The following is a 22,614-nucleotide window of genomic DNA, read 5'->3' as shown; positions in this document are numbered from 1 at the left end:
TATGTCATGCAATGGGAGCATGACAGCAAAAGTGTTAGCTAGTAGTGTCATATACCCTGCCACCAGACTAGTGGAGAGGAACAGGAAGGTCCCAGGATTTATTCCCTTCCCTTTAGGAGATCGACTGTCTATATAAAGCACACCTCTGGCCAAGTGCATAGGTGGGGAAGTAGTAGATCTCCGGCTAATTCTTGATCGCTCCCCTTTCCATCGCACCCTGCACAGTTGATGCTCATGTATCTCCTATATCCTAGTGTGGCGTTCGTGTTATAAGTATCAGTGATAGGTCTCATACCAGCCGTAGCTGCTGTAGTCACCTTAGTATCCCAATGGGACGAGAGTTCCTTGTGCTCAGCTGCGAAGTCTGGTCAAGAAAGTAAAAGGAGACAGCCTGTGAGTCGTGCGCATGGTATCGGCGGAGTTGAGCAATGAATAGGCTTTTGTGTATATTTCTGGCTTGTAGTGTCTGAGTCCTTCCTTCGAATTGAACCAAGGCATCAATCAAAGCAGGACACAGAGGGAAGAGGAAGAGCAATGTTTGCCATCTTCGTCTGATTAAGAGATCAATGTATATACTGACTATGCGGAGTGGATATATATCGTGTGTCTTGTAATAGCAAGATGATCCTTCAAAGCACATAAGATGCTCAGGTGAAGTCGGATGTCGCGAGCTCTCCAAATGAGATAGAATATAATATCGCACTGTTTCATTTCACTTTGAAGTCGCTCGTCTCTTCTTTCGCTTTGTTGACATCTTTAAGACCGTATGGTTGGAGGTACATACCCAATCAAAATCAGTTGGGCGACGAATGATTGTTCATCGCCGTTGGTGAGTTTTCATGATATCCCATGGCTCTGGGCAAAACATAGTCTTCACTTTGCCCGATGTCGATACTACCCACGCTCATCCGAAGACACATTAGCCGTTCAGAATTAGATATCGTGGGTCTGATACACGCGGGCACCAGCATTCGTTTGAAGACTACGCCATCGCTACCGGCAGATGGTTTAGAGCCTGGACCGTCCATGTCTTCAGTTGCTGCGCGATTCTGGTGACGATGCGAGCGTCTAATCTTCAATATTTTAGGCTGGATTATCATCAACCTGCTCCTGATAGTAGATGGTTCCCTTGGTTATAAGCGATAGTAGAGTGCTTTCCTAGACTCTTCATTCGTCATCGGGGTGTTCAACATGCTTTCAAATATGAGGATTAGCCATCTTCGAGTAGTGACACGGCGTTATATCGCACCATGCATCCTGCTGGATAGAATCTCATCGACTTCGTAATATGCTTCGAATTCGGGGTCTGCGACGTGAGCCGCTTTGCCAAGAACTTTCGCGGCTTTCGCGGGGTGTTTGGTCATCCATTCAATCCCTTCTTGCCTATTGAACCGCGTTTTAGTGGCTCGCTTCGGGGCCTTCAAGGGGCCAGGCGATGGGGAGACCTCATAGAGAGCTGGGTATCGGGCAGGGGCCCCTGACTCCTGCGATCGTTCGGGTAGTTCTTGTTCGGGCGACCTGAATTCGCCGGGGGTTCGGGGGTCGGCCATGTCTATGAGCCTTCAACTAGATCGGTTCAGATAGGTGTAGCGATGCGGTAGACTTAGAGATACGCCCTACTCAATATTGGCGAGGTTGGTCTGTCGCAACGGTACTCATTGTCAATCCAAGACAAATGTAGCCCCCAGCCACCCACCCCCACGCCATCAGTTGCGCCATGAGCAAGACAAACTGGTGTATTCCGAAAATCGAATGGTCAAATAAGTACCTTCATCTTCTGGTAGGTATGGTCCAATATGAAACGAAGTTCTGCACTTGACTGTAACCATCGGGCCACTTCTTGTGACGTAACTGACTTCATGCAGGGAATAGAGCAGACTTTCTTGATGAATCGATCGACTACCACAAAGACCGAATCAGATTCATGTTCATCGGGAGGAAAGGATCGAAAGTCCATTAGGCATGGTCCGATTAGAAACGAAGTTCTGTACTTGACTGCAACCATCGACTGTAGAGCAAGTTACTGACAAGCATATCCATTGTAGACACCACCAATACTGAACAATCAGCATGTTAACCACTATTCATTTCATGCAAAGACCCCACCTCGGCGGCATTCCCTAGAAAATGGAATTATTTATAAGCATCATCATCGCCACCAGATAGAGCTCGAACAGATCCCCAATTGTTAAGAAGCCACAAGGCCAGTAGGCTGCGAATACAGGCCAGACCTCGGCCTTAGCAGCGCGAGCAGCCTCTTCAACTACCAGAATCTCCAGACTGATGTCTTCAAGGCTGGCTGGCAGGCACCAACGATGGTAGTCATGGTAGTCTCTGCATTCTAAGTACTTCTTCTAGATATCTTGGTTGCCAATATAAAATTCACCTTGTCATCCAGCGAAGGTCATGCCGTCCCGGTAATAGTTCTCAGGAAAATAGACTCTGTTTTCTGGGGGTCGAGTGCAACTCCGTCCGTCAAGGTAATGAAGCTGAGATACTTCATTCGCATCACATAAGATTCACACTTGTGGATGGCCTGTCGTGGAATATCACCTGCATGCTAGCGCAACGAGCCGTGAGGCAGACCCTTACTGAAACCATGCAAATTCCTTGGTCCATCTCATTGTTGCTTTAGATAATAAGATCGCCAAAGTAGGCGGTGACAAACTTATCCAGGTAATTCATATATACCTCATTGACCAGGGGCTGGCATGCTGCAGGGCTGTTGGTGAGTCCGAAGGGCAACACCTTATACTTATAGGTTCCATAGCGAGTGCGCAAAGCAGTGAATTCTCAGAGTCTGAGTATAAACATATTTCATGCTTAGTGAAGATCTTGGCTCGGCTGATACGACAGGGGTTCTCATCCGAAAGAAGATTATGTTATCACTCGAAAATTGCCGATGCTTCCATCCAGCACACTGTATCTGGAGCAGTGCCAGAGATAACTTTCGGAGCAGCCACGGAACGGTGTTCTAGGTAGGGGGTAAGTGAGGCGAAAGTTTTGGTGCGACAGGTATCATTTCCATTAAGCGTGAGTAATCTGGCCGTACTTGCCAGGCTTGGACTCCGGAGAGCCAATATAGCCAGAATATTGAAGTGTATTATCCAAGACTGCTCAATGTTCTTGACGCGCTTGTCAGGAATAGGAGAGTTTTGCACAATTGCCTTTTACTACCAATCTTTCAAGCATATCTACACATGCATCTCGACAATTGTCACAAGTCTCTCATTCGTCGCAAGCATCTTTACTGGGAGTGATGAATAGAATTCAGTGATGAAGGTTTCCAGCATTGCTGAGAATCTCGACTGGGACGAGAAAAGGTTCCAGTCCAGAAGGAGATATTTGCTAGCTGCGAGTTCTGAGTCCTACGGACAGGTGAAATACTGTGACCATTAAGAGGTTCAATATTCAGGTGATTCCCTCATGCCATGGTAGCGTAGCATCCATCACCCACCGCTGGAGAGCTTCGTTTTAGCCAACCTTAGATGATGCTATATGCACCGGCCAGGGATTTGGTATTGTCTCCATTTGCAAGCTCGAACCTTGTCTCAGGACTTCTCCAACCTTGTCATCTGTTTCCGAATCCGTGATCTATTTTGGAGTTGAATGTAGGCTATCAGCGGATTTCCTTTTCCCTTTATCGGCACAATCAAGAAAAGGGACAATAGTCCGTGGCGAACGACGTACCAACTCTGGTCAGGGATTTGATAGTGCATCCAATTTCTAACTCGAACCTTGTTCAGGTCTTTGCGAACTTCCAATCTGTTCCCGAATTTCTGTTGGTGTGAATGCATCCTACCACCGGATTTCCTTCTCCTCTATCGGCGCAAGAAGAAAAGGGAAGCAGTATCCGTGGTGAACGACGTATCTTCTTTGTGAGCTTTCCTGCGACCTCAGTAACACATAGTTTACTGACGACAGAGACACCGTTGTTGTTGTCATAGCCTTGCTGTGTCCAGGACTGTCAAGGGGTATCTCAGATGCAGACTACGAATATATATATAAATATCTCCAGGCGATTCTAGCTGTCTTGGTTCGGCGAAGAGAGCAAACTGATTGTATACGGTATCCGATATAGCAGCACGAATGCGTTGCTGATAGCAGGTCTCCGCTGAAAGTGATGATTAGACTTGCCCACCCGATTGCTTGAGGTATTCCAGGTGAACCAAAGGACATAGTTAGGGTCTGGCTGGAAAAGCTATATGATTGGCATCAAGTGATTCCTCCTAGTTGTGCAGAAGATTGCATGTTGGGAAGTATATGTTGTATGGACACCAAGAATGAGTCAGTTTCTTAGTGCTTGTAGAAACAACCCTCAAAGTCGGTTCCATGCGAGAGAAAAACCAGCCTTGATGTTGACTGCATCCTTGCCTGCCCCATCAGCCTCAGTCTCAGTGATCATATCCGTGGTCCTCCAAGCATGGGTATCGCTAGACGTTTTGGATAATGACAACATTTGATGAGCTTTTCCTGAGATGCACTGTGAAGTCCTTGAGCAATGAAGGATGAAGAGGGCCAGACAGAGGCGCGGCAAGACCATTGATTGTTCTCACAGGTCGAGATGCTGGGTGGTTGCTGCGTTATATACTATGTAGTAGTCATATACAAAAGAGACACTCCAGCTGCGATACAAGTATCGCGTAGCGGGTTCTGATCTCCTAATGTCCTTGTTTTTCAGAGAGCCCAGTGCTGTCGTTCAGAGTCACGGACTTGTGCCCTGTTTGTTGGTTGCCGCCAATTGCGATAATGACTGCCCATTGGCGTATGATACAGTCATAGTTTTGCATCGAAATATATACTATAATGAATGCATGATAGGGAGCTGGAGAACTGCCCTCTGAGGCTTGTTCTTCTTCCTTTGTGTTCCTGATCCAGCCACAAAAGCCAAAGGGGGTAGGGAGGTATTTATACCTGTTTTGAGACCACAATTCCATTTTCCTAGAGCGGGAGATTCCAGTAGTCAAGGTCATCTCTCTATACCAGCCATAGGAAGTACCCCAAAATCATCATCTCATGGCAAGGTAATCTCCGCCACTGCTTTCCTGACCGGAAATGGCCGACAAAATGGAGTTATTCGACAGCAATTGTTAATAAACAGCTACCACATAAATTGCACGTCAGACTCTACTCTGTCAAACAGTGAAAAATCCCGCTACCTCAGAGATGCCAACGAATATTACCTACGCTAGACCGGGTCCACCCCACGTAGTTTGGTGAATCCAATCCTCACTCACGTCTATATATACGACCTCATCCTCTGCCACCAGTCATATCAAGCACCCACCCCCACAACCCCAAGCCTTCTTCTATATACATACAAACCCACCCTATACTACTTCACATGTGCCTAACCAGAATCACCATCGCCCGAAAGATCACGCGCCATCAATTCGACATGTCTACCACAGACCACACCATCGCGGAACTGATCCCAATGTGCAAGTTAGCATTCCAGAAATGCCTCACCTTTCCTGCTCTCTACAATCACGAATGGGCACAGCATTGTCTTCTCGATTTCAACCACTGGGTGTATCAGATCGGACCTATATTGATCTCGTCACAGAGCTCCGACTCACAGGGGGATATAGTTCAAACTGATAAGGCAAAAGACGCCTTATTGTCGCTGCATCAGTCCCTACTGGCCTGCGCTCAATGCGCGGAAGCTGGTGGCTCCTGTAGGGAGGCTATTCGGAATGTTGATTCGGCGCTTGAAAGTATGGTTACTGTGGGGAAAGAGGTTCAGCAGAGGGAAATTGAGTTGAGGGATATCGAGGGCAGGTTTGAGTATATTGAGGCTGGGGCTGAGTATATTGGGTAACTTGTTCATAGGATTATATGCTGTGGGCTGGTTGGTTTTGTCGATACTACTATACTACCACCGGGTACATACGCATCAGATTGGATAATTTGGAGTTGCAAGATGCAGAGAGTGAGGTGTCCATGTGATGCTTAGCAGAGCTGTTTGCTATTTATATAGATCGAACTTGCTTACGGAATTACATAATGAACTAATATTGCTGTCGGTTTATATTTGATTTTATAGAAGCAATGTAACTAGTGATGGTTAAGAGTAGTAGTCAGCAATTACTGTGGCAGATGTTTAGTCCATGGTTAGTATGCGAAATTACTTTTCAATACGACTCTTTGGTTTGTACGCTCTCGCCTGGAGCCACTACTAGTATGCCCATTGCTATTAATTCCTCCCAGTCTTCGGTAAAACCTTCTCCTTCTCCAACTCACTCAAACATCCATCCAACGCATCCCAAGTATCCTCCCAGTCGCGGAATCCCAGCTTCCACGCCTTATTCATACTAATTACCAGATCATAATTCCTTCCCAGCACAAAGTTAAGGAAAAACCATGTCGCCTTCTCAAACGCATCCTTCTCCAACCCCTCCCTCTTTGCCAACCTCTCCCACGCAGCCTTCACATCATCTCTCTGTGCCCACTTGGTCAAATCAATGCGCATACGCACCTCACCCTTCTCAACCCTCCCTTTGAGTCCACTCGTCTGCACGTAATCCTTCAACGGGGGGTTTTCACTCAGCGGAACAACGTTCTCATCCTCCGCCTCGAACTGGTCCTCTGGAACAGTGAGCCCGAACCGCTTCGCAAGTCGGGGCCACATGGTCTGCCAGGACTGCGCATCGCCGTTCACCACGTTGAAATTCTGGTTTGAGCAGCCAGGCTCGGAGATTGCCCATGCGCAGAAGCGGGCATGGAAGCGCGAGTACGTGAATGAGTCAGTCATGGTGTAGAAAGTGCGTGAGCCGGGGAAGGTGAATGGCGCATTGAGTTCCTTGGTGATTGCCGCGTAGAGTCCGACGGCTGTCACTAGGTTCATGAAATTTCCTGACCATCGTTATCAGCATTAGAATGATCGATATATAGTGCATAGAAGACAAAAAAGGGAAATAGTGCTCACCCTTAGCAACCCCAATAACATCATTCGGATACGTAACCACCCAATCCCACCCCTTCCCCTTACTCAGTTCCTTCAGTATCCTCTGCTGCCTATAATAGAAGTTCGGCGGCCTTCCCTCTCCCTCCACCCACGGATCATTCTCTTCCATCGGGGACTTCACCGGTCCCAAATGTACCCCGTAGTGCTTTGCCCCGGTCACTAGCAACACGCGCTTCAACTTCTTTTCTGCACCGCTGATAGTCAGCGCCTTGAGGAAGTTCTCCAGCATGTCGCCGTTGAGTCGCTCGAGGTCCTTCTCGTCTCCTTCTTGGAGATACGCGGTGAAGAAGAGGTAGTCTGCGGAGACATCTTGGGAGGAGAGTTGATTGGCTAGCTCGTTGGGTGAGGCGAGAAGGTCGATGCTGGCATGGTGGACTTGTGCTGGGTAGGTATCCTTCTTGCTGCGGGAGAGGGCGTAGATGCTTGTCCAGTCGGGAAGGTTGGAGAGGTGGGCGATTATTTCCCGGCCAAGGATGCCTGTGTTTTTTTATGGTTAGTGTGTATGCTGTGGTGAATATGGGTATAGCTAAGACGTACCGGTTGCGCCGGCGACGATGGCGGTTGGCATTGTGGATATAGATGGCGATGTATACGTGCAGAGAGATCAATTGGTATAATTGCCTGGGGCCTGCCTATTTGAAAGAGGAAGGGATCGATGATAGAGCTGTGGTTCATATAAGTAACTATTTATATGTTTGATAATACTACAAGGATGAAGGTTGCATGAACTCAATGTGATGTAATGAGCTCGGTCATGTCGGGAACAATTGCGTTGTGAGTGGGCAATTTTCTGGTTTTGGTTACGCTTGATTTATAATATAACATCCCGTCTTATCAGGTATCAATAAAAATATCAGATATCAATTGAAAATGCTATTGATATGAATGAATGCAGCTTTCTGGAATGATGTCAGTACTATAGCTCCGCTCTCTTGTAGTTATCCATCGGATGGTGGAGCAATTAGTGCCAACCATGGTATTTACGACCAATTAGTAGCAACATGCGGATTGGGATAAATAAATACAGCTCACAGGTGTAAGAATTTAACTTATCTGCCGTATAGTAAATGATATGATTTATTTCTGCACTCCATATTCTTCCAACATAGACCATTGGATCGGACGCCTGCAGCATGTCGGCAGCTACCGCGATTAATAGGGAATTAGGACGGCCAGTGAATGAGAGTAGAATTCATGACGGAATCAGCTTGACGACGATGTTAAGCAGGCGGTAGATCCACAATAAAGTACGAGGTGAATAATAGCTCTGTTATGAGGCGATTGGCCATGCTGTACTTTCCACCGGTTACTGGTCAGGGCCTTTTCCAAAACCACTTATGGGCACTGCTCACTAGACTGGGAAGTTCCGGACAACTGAGACAATACGCATTGATCCAATGCTAATGTGCGGTGAGACTACTAAGTAACTCACAAAGTCATATATATAGTACTCAGACATCCTTAAAAGCTATACTAAGATGTCCTGCCTGGCTTCAGAGACAATCCTAGATGACTCGTGGATGACAAATACGTGAGATGCTTGAGTAACTCGGTTTGGTACTGTGAGAAGTCTCAAATGTATAGATACTAAAATTCATTCCTTTGGAATGAGCTCCGTTTTGGTTACAAATGGAGCATGATGATATGCAGCTATGCCAAATCCATTATGTCATCTATCCTAGATAGTAGTGCTTCAGTGGGAGCAATGTTATTGACTGGGACAGTCCTGAAGAAGGTATGATTTGAGGCAGTAGCAAAAGGGCAATGCCAGCATGTGCCTGATTACGAGGCTGCTTCAGCTGCTAATCACAGGGATAGAGGGTGTTGAAGAGAAGGTGAGCTCACCGTGCAGGAGCTGGTGTTACCCCGGATCCTGCCAGTTGCTTCCGAGGCAATGAATCTAAGTTAGTCTTTGATGTCGATTGATCTTGTGTTACTCGCGGCGAATGTGAGGATTTGCCTTGCAGACCAGGAAGGGGTGCCAAGTCGCGATTGGTTGTTGACGGCATTGTCCGACTGGCAACCGGGATATCTCATCAACAAAGTGTCATACACTGAGTGCATTGTCTCTCTTGTGACCGTTTGTCAAAGTGAAAGTAAACTATGACACCTTTGTTGTCTTTGACAAGAGGTTTATCTCACTTATACTTGATGGAGTTTCCGAAGAAGGAAGAGGCTATTGCCCTGCCATACGCGCCATATGCTGCAGGCGTTCACATATGGTTTGAACGGGCCAGTATATCAATACAACGGCACCGCTGCATAATGAACAGGGAATCGGTCACTTTAATTGATCTATGAATGCGTGCTGACCGCCTAGTCGTGCATTGAATCGCAAATATGGGGAATGTGTTATCGAAGTGGCTCGCACCCCAGCCAGCAGGGGAAAGTGAGAAAAGGGCCGGGTTGGGGCCTCCAGAAACAGCCACGCCGCCCAGCCCAGAGCAGACGCCGATCCGCATCGACCCTCCCCAAATGTTGTTAGCATCACCCACAGAAAAAAGTAAGTCGTCTTGCTTCTCTTTTAGTTGTTGATTGCCTGTCAAGTTTGGATTTATTTTTTTGAGGGTTGCTCCATGCTCTCTTGTTTCTCCATCGATCCTTAAGTTCCTTTTAATTTTTTTTTTTCACATCCACTTCCCAACCCCACCAATCCCGAAACTTGACCAAACCTGTCAACGCGCGCCCGGGTAAAATCCCTGGTTGAAAAAAAAATCGCGAACAGACAGGATAGTCAGTCAATCAGACAAGAGGGAGGGAGAGAATTGAACACTTGCTTTCCCGCCGGCAAAGAATCTGGCCAAGCGGAAGTTCTTTTCCAACCCAATCCCATTCCATCCAATCCAATCCAATCCACCTCTGCCCTCTTCGAACTAAAAAATCTACTGTGTACTCATACTGCTACACCCGCAAAGTGAACGGACTGACTAAACGTTTTCGTTCCTTTTGCATCGCTACTCTTCTAGGTTCTTCCCTCCACATCCTCCCATCCTCTTCCTCCACCCACCCCCCCGGTCTGACCAACACCAATCCAGTGTCGAGCTCAGTTTCCAACCCATCTACCGTGCTACCTCGAGCTGCCACGAAACGTGCGCAGCTCACCGTCACGACGTCTTCCACAAAGCGCCGTAAAGTAGCAGAGCCTCGCAGACCAGGATCGCTTCCGGGTTTGTCGTTCGCCTCGCAGGCCGGAAGACGTCACGGCCATTCCTCCTCCGACAAGGCCTCGCCCTCGCGCTCCTCCCGTCACCCTTCCTCTCCTTCCCGATCGCATCGCAGCACTCAGAGCTCCTCGGCTTCACCGCCTCCCCGCTACATTCCCGCCCATCTGCAGGACGAAGTCCTCGCCTCCAAATCCCAGTCCACCGCTCGTTCCCCTACCCCGGACTCCGCTGGAAGTGTCCTCGACTATCCCGCGGCCGCCTGCGCTGGTCTGACCCTCCACAGCGACCCTGCGACCGATATGTCCGGCTCTGACGACAAGGGAGACTCGAACCTCCCGCTTGCCGGGTCCGATGCTCGCGAAACCTCCGCCTCGGAGAATGAGGTGAACGATGTGGAGATGGACTTGGTTCCGACAGAAAAGGACAGCCAGACCCGTTCCGACCACCCGGATTCGATGGAAACCACGACATCGGGCGATGACAACGTAACCAACTCGGCGTCGGACAGTGTGTATCCCACTCCTTCCAGCATGTCCACCTATACCGCCCCCACAGAGACCCGGGCCCATTCTAAAGCAGAGGCCGGGGTTGCGTCAGCTGATCGACCATCTTACGATGACCAGGTCGCACAGGTGACCCAGTTTATGATGCAGCCGATGAAGGAGAAACAAAAGGGATATGTGGTGTCGAATTCGTGGCTGAAGCGAGTGTACTCGCGGAGTGCTACTCATGCAGACAAGGCTGATAAGACGGCGATGGAGGGAGATATCGGACCAGTCGATAACTCGGATATTGTTCTGGTCACCGACCCGGCCAACACTGGTTTCAAGGACGAGGAAGGAGAACCCTTTGTTCCTTTGAGGCCTGGCTTGGAGCTTGGCGAAGATTTTGAGATTATCCCTCAAGGGGGCTGGGACCTGATCATGCAGTGGTATGGTCTGGCAGAACAGTCCCCGGCCATCGTCCGTTACGTTCACAACACCGCCGCCGTAGGCGACCAGGAGAACCTCCAATACGAGATCAACCCTCCGATCTTCACGATCTTGAAGCTCACGAACCCCTCTGCCGGCACTTCTATCAAGACGATGAAGGAGAAGACGATGGCCCCAGTGAGGACACTGGCCAGTCGACACACCAACTTCCAGAAGTGGCTGAAGAACGCCAAAGAACTCGCTCAAATCGACATGTCGACGAAGGTTCGTGTTTGGAGGATTCTGGGTGGTCTCGGTAGCGCCACCGCATCGGCAGCAGCCACCCCAGCTGCATCCCGCAGTGCTTCTCCAGCTCCGTCCGCCTCCCTCATCGCCAACGCTGGAAGCAACCTCGTTCTCGACCTGAACACCTTCCTTTCCCTGTCGGAGGGGTCGCAGCGTGAGGTACTTGACGAGCCGAAGGACCAGACGAACAATCCCAACTACAATGGTAAAATGACTCTGGGCGTTGCGGGTCTCAACAGCAGCGAAATCATCGTGCTGGAAGAGAAGCTCCCTGGAACGAGCGGAGAATGGGTATCGGAAGCCTCCAAGCAGACACTTAACCGTCTGGGGGTGCCGTCCGGTAGCCTAAAGAACGGAGCTCCCGCAAAGGTGAAGACCAAGAGTCCTGCTACCAGCGGGCGATCGTCTCCGGTCTCAGAACCCATCAGGGGTCGACGCAAGGACGGGAAACCCCGCGGCTGCACTGGTTTGAGCAATCTTGGAAACACTTGTTACATGAACTCGGCCCTGCAGTGCGTTCGCAGTGTCGAGGAATTAACCTACTATTTCTTGAGTGCGTCAGACCTCCGCCCTAAGAAAATGTACTCCGCTAATTATCTATCTAGATGACGTTTACAAGAAGGACCTCAACCCCAGCAATCCTCTAGCTCATAATGGTGATGTGGCTAAAGCATACGCGAATATGTTGCGTCAGATGTATGATGAGGCAGGACAATCTTCGTTTGCGCCCCGTCAGCTGAAGCACACCATCGGCCGCTATGGACCGGCCTTCTCCGGTTACGGACAGCAGGATTCCCAGGAATTCCTTCTCTTCCTTCTGGATGGTCTTCAGGAGGATCTGAACCGTATTATGAAGAAGCCCTACATTGAAAAGCCGGACTCGACGGACGAGATGGTGCATAACAAGGAAGCTCTCGCAGAGTTTGCGGACAAGTGCTGGGATATCTACAAAGCCCGTAACGACTCCGTCATTACCGACCTCTTTGCTGGTATGTACAAGTCGACGCTGGTCTGCCCTGCTTGCGACAAGGTCAGCATCATTTTCGACCCTTTCAACAACCTGACCCTTCAGCTTCCGATCGAGAATCTCTGGGGTAAAGAGATTTTCTACTTCCCTCTCAACAAGAAGCCGGTCCTTGTCGATGTCGAAATCGACAAGAACGCCAGTGTCAAGGCGCTGAAGGAGCAGGTCGCAAAGAAAATGGGAACCGACCCTGAGCGCCTCGTGATGGCTGAGATCTACAAGAACAAGTTCTACAAGATGTTCGACAACACGAGCTCGATTGCGGAGTGCCAGATCAGCGGCAACGACGACATTGGTATCTACGAAGTCGAGTCAGTACCTACGAACTACAACCCCGACAAGCCCCAGAAGAGCTACTTCTCCTTCAGTCGCTCGGATCATGAGGAGATCCCCAGTTTGGACTCGCCTCGATCTGACCGCTTGCTCGTCCCCATCTTTAACCGAGTCGAGAAGAAACGGGGAAACAACCCCAAGAATGCGCAACGGTCGCTCTTCGGAGTTCCATCGTATGTGGTCATCAATCGGGAGGAGTTTGGGGACTACGATACGATCTTCCGCAAGGTCCTGTCGCAGGTCGCCTCGATGTCCACCCGTGACTTCCTGAATGAGGAGAATACGACCGAGGTCAGCCATGAAGACTCAGACACCGTTATTATGAACGAGGATGATGCGGAGTCGGCTGACTCGAAGATCAAGACTGCGTCCGTTGACGGCGAGGACGGCATGGTCGATGTCTCGATGCGTGACGCGGATGACAGTTCAAGCGACGCCCCAGCCCGCTCCGAAAGTGCTATTTCCCCTAATTTGCGCTGTCTTTTCGAGATGAAGATCATCAAGTCGAGTAGCGAGGTTGTTCCCACTGGGTGGTCAACCGTGGATGACCACAAGGAGTATCCGAAGATGTCATTTAGAATCAAGACGCCGGTGAAGAAGCAGAAACAGGTAAGTCGTTCTCTTTGTTTTCATTTGGAACTTCCACTAAACGATGGTCAGTCCGTGGACAGCACGAATGGCACGGAGCAGAAGGATGAAGAGTCCGGAGATAAGAGCTCCGACAGTGCCAGTGGTGAATCGGCTTCTAAGCCTAAGGCTCAGGACCGGCCGATGATCCGCCCCGGTGAGGGTATTGTAGTGGACTGGACTGAGCAAGCTCATGACGCTCTCTTCGCTGGAAGCAGTAGAGACAAGAACTCCCTGCGTGGGGCGCCGACATGGACGGACGTCGAACGCGTGCCTGACCCGGAACTGAGCAAGCGCCGTACTCTGCGCCAAAACCGGAAGAAGCGGGGCGTGACGCTCTACGAGTGTCTGGACGAGTTCAACAAAGAGGAGGTCCTTTCCGAGAACGATGCTTGGTACTGTCCCCGCTGCAAGGAGCACCGTCGGGCCAGCAAGAAGTTCGAGTTGTGGAAGACACCGGACATTCTGGTCATGCACCTCAAGAGGTTCAGCGCCAGCCGCGGATTCCGCGACAAGCTGGATGTCCTGGTCGACTTCCCAGTGGAGGGCCTCGATATGACCGGCAGGGTCGAGGCGCCTGAAGAGGGCAAGAGTCAGATCTACGACCTCTTCGCCGTCGACAATCACTACGGAGGCCTTGGTGGCGGACACTACACAGCGTACGCCAAGAACTTTTTCACCGGGCAGTGGAACGAATATAACGGTAAGATCGCCTGAATCATAGACGTTTTGGACAACAACTGACTGGACTAGATTCTTCCGTCTCGCGCCCGATTGATCCGCAGAGTGTGGTCACCTCGTCGGCGTATCTGCTGTTTTACCGGCGCCGGTCCGACCGGCCGCTGGGCGGCAAGGTGTTGGAGGAGATCACGGAAGCGTCGACACGGCCGAACAGCGACGTGGACTCGCAGACCGAGTCTCGCGGACAGTCTCCGTCGGGGGAAGGCCGGCGCCTCGGCGGCTCCTCCCGCAATGGGTCGTCGAGCGCCTTAACCGGAGTCGGAGCAGCTCACCAATCGGGAGATGGTGGTTTGCCAACTGGAACCCAAACGAAGAGCGGGGATGATGACTGGCCGCCGGGATATACCAACGTCCCATCATTTGGCGAGCAGAGCCTAGATCGCGCGACGCAATCGGAAGGTATGAATTTCGAAGATGAGGAGATTGGCGGGGGCATGCAGCCCAGCCCGTTCCGCCCTCAGGACGACACACCCTCGTGGTCGTTCAGTCGCGCCACAGATGCTCACGGCCCTTCACAGATGACCACAGTTCCAACTGACGACGAAGATCTACTCGACGATGACGCGAGCAACCAGGCCGTAGGCGGCGGCGATGTCAGCGACCCGGACCTTCGGATGGCCTCTTTGATGGACAGTCCACGCGGGGCCGCCTACCCAGGTACCCCGATGGAGGAGACGTCATTCCCGGACATTTCGGCATTTGCAGCGGACGGTGACGATGACGAGGAGGATGAGTTGCCGGTGGTAGAACTCCAAGTGCATGATGAAGACCAGACACTGCCGTAGACAGGGGGGATGATTCTCCCAATCTCTCTTACTGTCTTTTGGAAATGTGCAACGAATGATTACAGGTGTTTAGATCGCCCGACAGGGGATGGCGATAATGATCTTTCGCAGAGTGGATGATGATTTCGAGGAATGAAGTCGACGACCCTTATAATAGCCATGGTGTTTTGTTTTACTACGCAGCCCGGGAATAGAGAGGGCCGTGGATGGTTGCATGCATTTTTACGGGATCGGATGGCGGGTGCCGTCCTGCATTACATGTATTTTCGGAGCAGTTGGAGATGTTATAACAAAAAAGGTGTGTTGAGTGAGATGATGTTTTGCGGAGGGATGATATGGGGATGAGTGAGTGTATGGTTGAACCACGTGGGAGGTCATGGCGAGTCACACGCTTGTGGCAGCTGTCATGCGATGCCGCAAATGCGAGGCTACTGCTAAATATATACTACTTTCATACCAGCCGGCCATAGAATTCAAGATTATGTGGTCTTCATATCGTTTCTATAGTGCTCGGTTCTCTAATGTAAACTGCGTTAATACTTATCCTTATGCAATCCTGACAAACTAGTCAATCACAACGAGTAAAGTATTATTCCCGACAGCCTCGCCTGCCTAATCCGTTCTTTCGATCCGTCAATCTGTCCTGCTCTGCTTAGATTCCCCTCCCTGACGTGCTTACTCTTATCCTTCTCTCAACTACTACCTAGTCCTCCAGCGGACAGACACATAGTCTTCAGGCTGACATCTTCAACACACCCTCTTCCTCTCATAATCAATCCAACTCGTCTCTCCTACCCTCTTCTCATCTCAAACTCAGCCAAGCCAGTTTTTAAACTCAACCCACATAATCTCGAAACCCAAAATGCGTCCACCGATGGCACCATCAGAAGCACAGAAGCCCAACAATTCCCCAAACGGATCCGCATCTACATCCACCACGAACGTGAGAAGAAAAGTCCTGATGGAGTTCTCATCCCTCCATCCGTGCTCTGCATCGATGGATGATGATGATGAGGATAATAGTATACAATCATCGCAAGAACATACCGAATCCTCCCCGGGGATGCATCCAATCTCGCATTCACATTCTCATCCATTGTCATCGTCGTCGTCGTCTTCAACACCTACTCAGATGCAGACTCGATCCGTCGATCATGCTAATCGGAACTACGCGAAGGGCCCAGAACACGAGTCAACACCCACAACCACCGCCCCCAGTATCACAGCTAGATTCAGATCGAAATCAAAGTCGAAAGCTACGACTGCACATGTCCACTTCCTTGACGAAGAGATCAATGAGCCTGCTCCATATACGATCACGAACGGGAACAGAAGTACAAAAGCCGATATGAATACAACTGAAGAAAGAACCACTCTTGGTCCTCGCAGCCGGGATCTCTCTCTTAGTGAGAGTGAAATCAGTCTGCTCGATTTGGGTCCGAGTCTTGTGTATGGGGATGATGGGTATATTCCCTTGTCTGGGGGTAGATTTGGGCATGGGCAGGGTGGTGGTGTTTCGGTGGTGGGGAGGGGAGGTGCAGGGTTTACACCTGGAGTGAGGGAGTAAGCATAGCTCGTTGGTGGTTCTGTTGTAGATGGATGGAGTTTATGGTCTCTTATTCGGTCGGGTCTGTGGGATAGAGGAGTTGTTCCGGTTTGTTAGAATAGTGTAGAGTACGTTGCTTTCCTTCTGCTTCTTTGTACTATGGAGATGAGTATTCGCGGTGTTTATAGTTGAATGATTCTAATTCAACGTGAGGTATTACATGCAATTATGCTCTATATACTTATGATCTATACAATAGTATCCACTATAACAGAATACTACCAACTTCAATACTCACAGTGGAACCGGCCACCCATCCACATACTTCAAATAATTATATCCCAGCCGTGCTTCCTAAACCACCATTAGCCCACATCAATACCACCCCAAAGATAAAAACATAAACATACCTTAAACTCATACCCCACAGATATATTCACTGCCACACCCATATTAGCACCAACCGCCTCTCCCAAATCAACGAAAACAATTCGATTGAAAGAAAGGGGAGAGGAACTCACAATAATGATAATAAAGCACATCTCCCTCCACCTCCCCACTCAACACGCCCTGTCCCCCAGGCGCATAAACATCCCCATTCGACCCATACACAATCTCCCCTCCTCCATCCACTAGATCTTTCCCTTCTTTATCCACGAATGGACCTTGAGGAGAACTTGATCGTCCGACGCGGATGCTGTATCTATTTCATACAATCTTCATTAGCTTATCACTTCATTGCCTCTCAATCAACAGGAATAGATGATATCTATCGATAAAGGGGCGAGGAGGAAAAGAAGGACATACTCAAGACCAGCCCTCGGCAATTTCTCCGGATCAAAATGACAGCACTTCCCCCAACTAAACCACAAATACCACCACGGCTCATGATAGGATATAAACGCCCCCTCGATGGGATGCATGCCCGTCGTATCACCACATAATCCATCTGCTTTTTTGGTTGGTGGGTGGATGGCTGCGGGCTCGTGGGCGAGATGTTTAACCCTTTTTTCTTCTTCTCCCTGCTTGTCCATATGAAGCAGGTTAGGCTTCAGCGGGACTTGCCATATCCCCGTCCAGAAACTGCCGAAGGTCATGTATCCTCTCCCTTTTCCTTTCTTTCCCTCTTCTAGAGAGATCTCTCCTTCGGAGGGTTCGGTTTGGGTCTGGGTGTCAGTATAATCAACAACAACACTAACATCAATCGCATTCGCCCTATCAAACGGGTACTCCTTCCCCCTCTCCCCTCGTCCGGAGATAGCTATCGCCCCGTGGTCCTCCCATCCCCCAGGGCCCGGAGAAGTAGAGGTAGCCACGCCGATAGCGCTATCGCGACATCCACTATGGCTCGTCGCGTAAAAGACGTAGAAGGTACCGTCGTGGACGAGGGCGGTCGGTGCCCATGGGGCTTTGCGATCACCCTTTGGTAGAATACTATCTGCATCGAGGACGGTGCCGACTTTGGTCCATGGTCCTTGGAGGGTCGGGGCGGAGTGGATGGGGATGTGAGGGCCGGAGCCGTAGGCGTAGTAGGTGTTTGTGGGCAGGTCGTAGAGGATGCTGGGGTCGTGGATGTGCAGGGGAGGGATGGTGGGGTTGGTTGGGGGGTAGCCGTAGATGGATTTGTATGAGTCTTCTGGGGAGGGAGGGAGGTCTGGGTCTGGGAGGTCTGGGGTTTGTGGGATAATGGAGGGCTGGAAGTGAATGTAGAGGGCGTAGAGGAAGATGGAGAAGACGGTGAGAAGGGAGAGGGATTTGATTATGCGACGGAGTGTATATGGTGATGGGGAGCTAGAACTGGGGTCTTTGGGGTTGGCGATGAAGGTCCATAGTTTGGACCAGTTGGGGGTCATTGTGTGGTGGTGAGAGGGTGGCTCATTGCTTGGTTGCTTATTCCAGGATTGATAAATGGATGCTCAGTGCATGTGAGCGCGCCAACTGGTGAGGATGTTGCAATCCAGGATGGTGATGATGCGATTTCCAGGATAGTAACTGAAAGAGGGGTATGGCAGCACCCTGTATCCTGGCAAGTGACACTCGACACTTCAATTATTCGTGGCCCGATATCATGAATAGATGATGTAGGTCTTGGCGAACCCCTTCCTGATGGTTCTCATCTACATCTCCAATTAGTCTCGCTCCTGTGCTTCTGCGGGAAATAACTTACATATCTGATGCTAGGATAACTGCAGAACGCCAACTGCATAACGAGAGCAGTCAGCACTAGCGGAGTGGACGGGGGAAGGGAGTTCAATAAATATCAGGAAGAATTGGCCCGTCCGTTCGGCGTTGATCGTCGATCGCCCGCAGTAAGACAACGGGCCAATCAGCGGGACGGCATGTGATGCCGTCTCAGCTAAAGTGAGGTGCCAGGATCGACATCAACTACTTTGTAGAGATGGAGAATCTGGCCTCTATTCAATTACATCCACTACGTGGCCATGAACTTGGGAACGTCCAGAGTTCAGTTGATCTTATTGCGGGTAGAAATTACTTGATCATGGCAGTTCAAGTAGCCGGAACATCATTATACGCATCAATAGCATACAGGGTACTGGATCAACGCATGACAGTCTTAACCAGCTCATCAGGATCTCCTCGTCATAAATTGGCAGCTGGATGTCATGCAAAATACAAACCAACGCCCTCGCTCCATACCCTTTGACATAAATAGATATCCTACCTAACTACAATCTTGTCCACCTCATCTTTGGCCTCCGTCCACGTCTCCAGATTTTTGCGCGCCCAGTCCAGATGGCACCGTGCATATGCAACCTGTCCAGTCAGCTTGATTCCCGATTCCCGAGAGGATATTAGTATAAACTTACCATGTACCGTCGCAGATCCATCTCCTTGTCCTTCTGGAATCGCTTCAGATCCTGCAACACTCCCGCACTGGCATCCTTAACATCCTTTTCGGACACCCCAAGTGCTTGCTCCAGCTGCACCAGACTTTCTTTCGTCTTGCCGATCTGGTCGCGACGGGTTCGCTCCGGATCAACATCCACAAAGCCGTGGACCGCGTGGCTGATCCGACCGAAGATCTTGTTCGCCACAAAGGTCCCACTAGACGTCTTGCGATGCGCCGGCGATGCACCTCCAAAGTCCGGACGCCGCTGTGCCGTTGGAGGCGGGTGAGAATTGATGGAATCGCCGTGCGTGGGAGGAAATTCCGATTCGACTGATGCACCGTCTTCAGAACCAGCTGGACGGGCTTCACCCTCGGTGCCTCCTGGCGCACTGACGGCCGACGATGCGGACAGAGACCGCTGCGTTCTCGTGGCCCCTCCTGGGGGCGAAGTGCGATTGAGGTACTGCTCAATTCGTTTCGCCTCCATTTCACTGCGCTCCAAAGAGTCGAGCAGCGTCTTCTTCTTGGCCAGCTCGTCTCGCGTCATCTCTTCCTGCACTCGTTTGAGAACCCGATATCGTAGAACACTGCGCACAACGCTGGCAAACTGGGCGCTTTCCCTCATCGGTTCAGCGAAGCTGGCACTAAGTTGCGATGACAGCTCCTCCGTCTCAATGTAGGAAGTATCAGCGGCTTGACCGACCCGTTCGATGGCCGCTGCCACGGTCGGCGAAGGCTCTGATAGGGAGAATCCGTTATACCGTGCCCCAAGCTCCATCAGATCGGCCGACAAGGATGACAGATGGGCCAATGTGCGACGATTGACCTTTTCAATGTTCCCTTGCAGAAGCAACTCCAACTCACGCGTAGATGCCTCGAAATTGATAAAGTACGGATCTAGCTCCTTTTCACTCAGCTTCCGTGACTCTGGCGGGAAGCGACCGAGAACATCAGGCCCGGGCGTTTCTGGAGCGGGAGCAGGCGCAGGCGCAGCGCCTCCCGCAGACTTGAGCTTCGCGGATGACGATGGCACTGGTAGCCAGGCATGAGCGGGGGTGGGATTGGCGGGGTCAAGCGGAGGGGCCTTTAGATTATTCTTCGGCACGGACGATGCGGGATGGGAATGTAGGACCTCGCTCTGAACCAAGTCAGTATATTACAGCTAGCAGTTGAGCTATCATCACACCTACCCAGCTAACATTGGGGTCCAAAAACCGCCACCAGACTCCATCCTCACGAACCTCCTTCATCCGGCGACAACGATTCAAAAAGACGGCCAGCATGCGTTTGCGGAGGTCGATTATGGCGGTGTCTTCCTTAGCCTTGGTGGGCTTGGCGGCATAATCGGCCATGGTATGTTTCTCGGGAATGGGCGGGATGACGAGGGTCGGATGAAGGTTGACGAGGGTTTGTCGCAGCGACGCGAACTCAGAGTAACGTCTGCGGACCTCGAGATCCTAGAATCCATTAGCACAAGTACCGATGCAGCTTCGATGATCGTTTTGACATACTCCAGTGCGTATTGTGTACACAATGAAGCTGCCGCCGCCTTCGTGGTTCTTCCCAGCGTCTGTGATGAGGATCGGCATCTCCGGGTTTTCGTAAAGAAGCTGCTCTATCCGACTATCATATACACTCTTGCGGAGGTAGCCATGGCCAGCTTGTTGGGTAGCATAGTCTGGAGCCTCGTCTTCGTCGCTGAGGTCCTGCTGCTGTGAGAGGAAGTCGGGGGGATTGTCGGTAGATGATCGGCTGGAAGGAGATGGAGGGGTATATTCGCGGTCATAGAGAGCTGCACAGATCAGAAAACACAGCTGGATAATTGATGGGTGGGAGATGGAGATCGACCACTTACTAGGAGGAAGGGTGGCCGAATGCAGCGACTCGGAGAGATGCGCCTCGTTATCGAATGCGCCGTACGGGTTGTTATCCTCGTCGTTCCACATGGCGTCGGGGGCTGATCAAGCAGCCTAGATACTGAGAGAGTGGGTATGACAGATCAAATCATGAATCAGACAGGAGGATTAGAAAGCAAAGGCTAAGTTCACGAGACTAGGGACAGAAACAGGGAGGACAGGAGGAGGGAATGAGCTGGGGAATCCCGAAGGCATCGCCGGCTCTCTCGCGGGGATCAACGTCACCGCCTCGGGCGGCCGGCAGCGACCATCTCCGTCGCCTTAAATTGAACTATCAACACTACAGGCTATTTTGCACACTTCACCTCCAGATTATTCCACAGCTGTCCTGCTACCATCCACTCTCTGGTTCTGCAGGCTCCTCGTTTGTCTCCGCATTCGTCTGCTGCAATGCTGCTGTCAACGCATTAGGATCCACTCCTCCGTGCTGCTGCTGCTGCTGCTGGTAACCTTGCGTATCATAGGTGCTCCCTCTATTGGAAGCCGGCTTGTCATCAGCATGCCAGCTCTTCACTGAACCCCGCTTGACACCCCCAGATGCAACAAATGGCGGATCGGGCGGTGGAGCCCATCCATTATCCGAAGCCACCTTACTAGGAGGTTGAGGTTGAGGAACAGCCTCCCACTCGTCCCGCGACGGAGGCTTATTTGGCACTTGAGCAGCCGGAGTCGGTGCAGCAGGCGTTGCACGCTTACTGGGAGCACGCTTGCTGCCACGGGATGAAGGTGCAGGGGCCCACTGCTCCGGCGTTGGAGGCTTGTTGCTACGTGCAGGGGGCACAGGAGGCCACTCCTGCCTCGACGCAGGCTGACTGATATGGCGTATCGAGTTACCGCCACGAGCAGGTGGGGGAGGCCGGGGTGGCGGAGGTGAAGATGGAGGTGGTGGTAACCGCCGTGGAGGTGCAGGAGGTCTTTGGCTGCTAGGTTGAGCTGGCGTCCTTCTACCTTTTTGCCAGTGTCTCTTTCCGCCTCTTTCTGCAAGCTCTATCTTCTCGTGGGTGGTTTGGCGTTGGCCCGTCGGAGTTCGCTCGAACCGGTTGTTGTGGTAGCTGGCGCGCAGGCTGTGTCGCCACCAGAGTGTGCAAAGACAGACCATTACTGCAATGAAGAGGACCATGGCGGCCAGGATCACCACGATTACAACGTTAGGTGACATGGTTCGTTAGGCTAACGAGTGGTGTTAGTCATGTTGTGGCTTGTAGGTTGGATGGATTCATGCCTTCGTTGGTCATGTCAATCTCGAACTGTTGGAAGGTAAAGAGTAGACGACGCGTCGCATCCTCATACAGCAGTGTTATCAAGAGATGTAAGTGGCAGATGAGCGTAAACAAATCGCCCAAATGGATGCCATGACAGTGAATGTAGCCGGCTGATGTAGTGATGGTTTGCATCACAGGAAGAAACAGTCGAACTCTAATAAAAGCGTAAATTCATCTCTAT

General features: G+C 50.8%; 8 protein-coding genes across 8 annotated transcripts; 3 read left to right on the top strand and 5 right to left on the bottom strand.

Annotated features, from left to right (window-relative positions):
• Positions 1–794: 794 nt before the first annotated feature.
• An02g01450 (hypothetical protein) lies at positions 795–1,550 on the bottom strand (the record flags this gene model as incomplete). Its single annotated transcript, XM_059746074.1, has 2 exons — positions 795–1,039; positions 1,250–1,550. The coding sequence occupies 2 exons, from the start codon at positions 1,548–1,550 to the stop codon at positions 795–797; spliced, it is 546 nt and encodes a 181-aa protein (XP_059606010.1).
• A 3,848-nt stretch (positions 1,551–5,398) lies between these two features.
• On the top strand, positions 5,399–6,007 carry An02g01440 (hypothetical protein; the record flags this gene model as incomplete). The annotated part of the gene is made up of 3 exons (XM_059746071.1): positions 5,399–5,781; positions 5,833–5,851; positions 5,981–6,007. The coding sequence occupies 3 exons, from the start codon at positions 5,399–5,401 to the stop codon at positions 6,005–6,007; spliced, it is 429 nt and encodes a 142-aa protein (XP_059606009.1).
• Positions 6,008–6,196: 189 nt separating this feature from the next.
• Positions 6,197–7,535, bottom strand: An02g01430 (uncharacterized protein; the record flags this gene model as incomplete). The annotated part of the gene is made up of 3 exons (XM_001399246.1): positions 6,197–6,855; positions 6,929–7,444; positions 7,505–7,535. The coding sequence occupies 3 exons, from the start codon at positions 7,533–7,535 to the stop codon at positions 6,197–6,199; spliced, it is 1,206 nt and encodes a 401-aa protein (XP_001399283.1).
• A 1,772-nt stretch (positions 7,536–9,307) lies between these two features.
• On the top strand, positions 9,308–14,858 carry An02g01420 (uncharacterized protein; the record flags this gene model as incomplete). Its single annotated transcript, XM_059746070.1, has 5 exons — positions 9,308–9,470; positions 9,883–11,901; positions 11,954–13,314; positions 13,366–14,035; positions 14,086–14,858. 5 exons carry the CDS (start codon positions 9,308–9,310, stop codon positions 14,856–14,858), a joined length of 4,986 nt encoding a protein of 1,661 aa, XP_059606008.1.
• Positions 14,859–15,720: 862 nt separating this feature from the next.
• An02g01410 (hypothetical protein) lies at positions 15,721–16,499 on the top strand (the record flags this gene model as incomplete). Its single annotated transcript, XM_059746069.1, has 2 exons — positions 15,721–16,421; positions 16,454–16,499. The coding sequence occupies 2 exons, from the start codon at positions 15,721–15,723 to the stop codon at positions 16,497–16,499; spliced, it is 747 nt and encodes a 248-aa protein (XP_059606007.1).
• Positions 16,500–16,645: 146 nt separating this feature from the next.
• An02g01400 (uncharacterized protein) lies at positions 16,646–18,257 on the bottom strand (the record flags this gene model as incomplete). The annotated part of the gene is made up of 5 exons (XM_059746068.1): positions 16,646–16,652; positions 16,703–16,758; positions 16,815–16,843; positions 16,926–17,101; positions 17,212–18,257. 5 exons carry the CDS (start codon positions 18,255–18,257, stop codon positions 16,646–16,648), a joined length of 1,314 nt encoding a protein of 437 aa, XP_059606006.1.
• Positions 18,258–19,083: 826 nt separating this feature from the next.
• Positions 19,084–21,201, bottom strand: An02g01390 (uncharacterized protein; the record flags this gene model as incomplete). The annotated part of the gene is made up of 5 exons (XM_001399242.3): positions 19,084–19,179; positions 19,233–20,393; positions 20,446–20,712; positions 20,767–21,047; positions 21,111–21,201. The coding sequence occupies 5 exons, from the start codon at positions 21,199–21,201 to the stop codon at positions 19,084–19,086; spliced, it is 1,896 nt and encodes a 631-aa protein (XP_001399279.1).
• Positions 21,202–21,502: 301 nt separating this feature from the next.
• On the bottom strand, positions 21,503–22,291 carry An02g01380 (hypothetical protein; the record flags this gene model as incomplete). The annotated part of the gene is made up of 1 exon (XM_059746067.1): positions 21,503–22,291. One exon carries the CDS (start codon positions 22,289–22,291, stop codon positions 21,503–21,505), a length of 789 nt encoding a protein of 262 aa, XP_059606005.1.
• Between the last annotated feature and the right edge of the window lie 323 nt (positions 22,292–22,614).

This window comes from Aspergillus niger, assembly GCF_000002855.4.
Source record: "Aspergillus niger supercontig An02".
Lineage (NCBI taxonomy): Eukaryota > Fungi > Ascomycota > Eurotiomycetes > Eurotiales > Aspergillaceae > Aspergillus > Aspergillus niger.
Note: the sequence above shows the minus strand (reverse complement) of the source record. Positions and strands in the feature narration are given on the sequence as shown.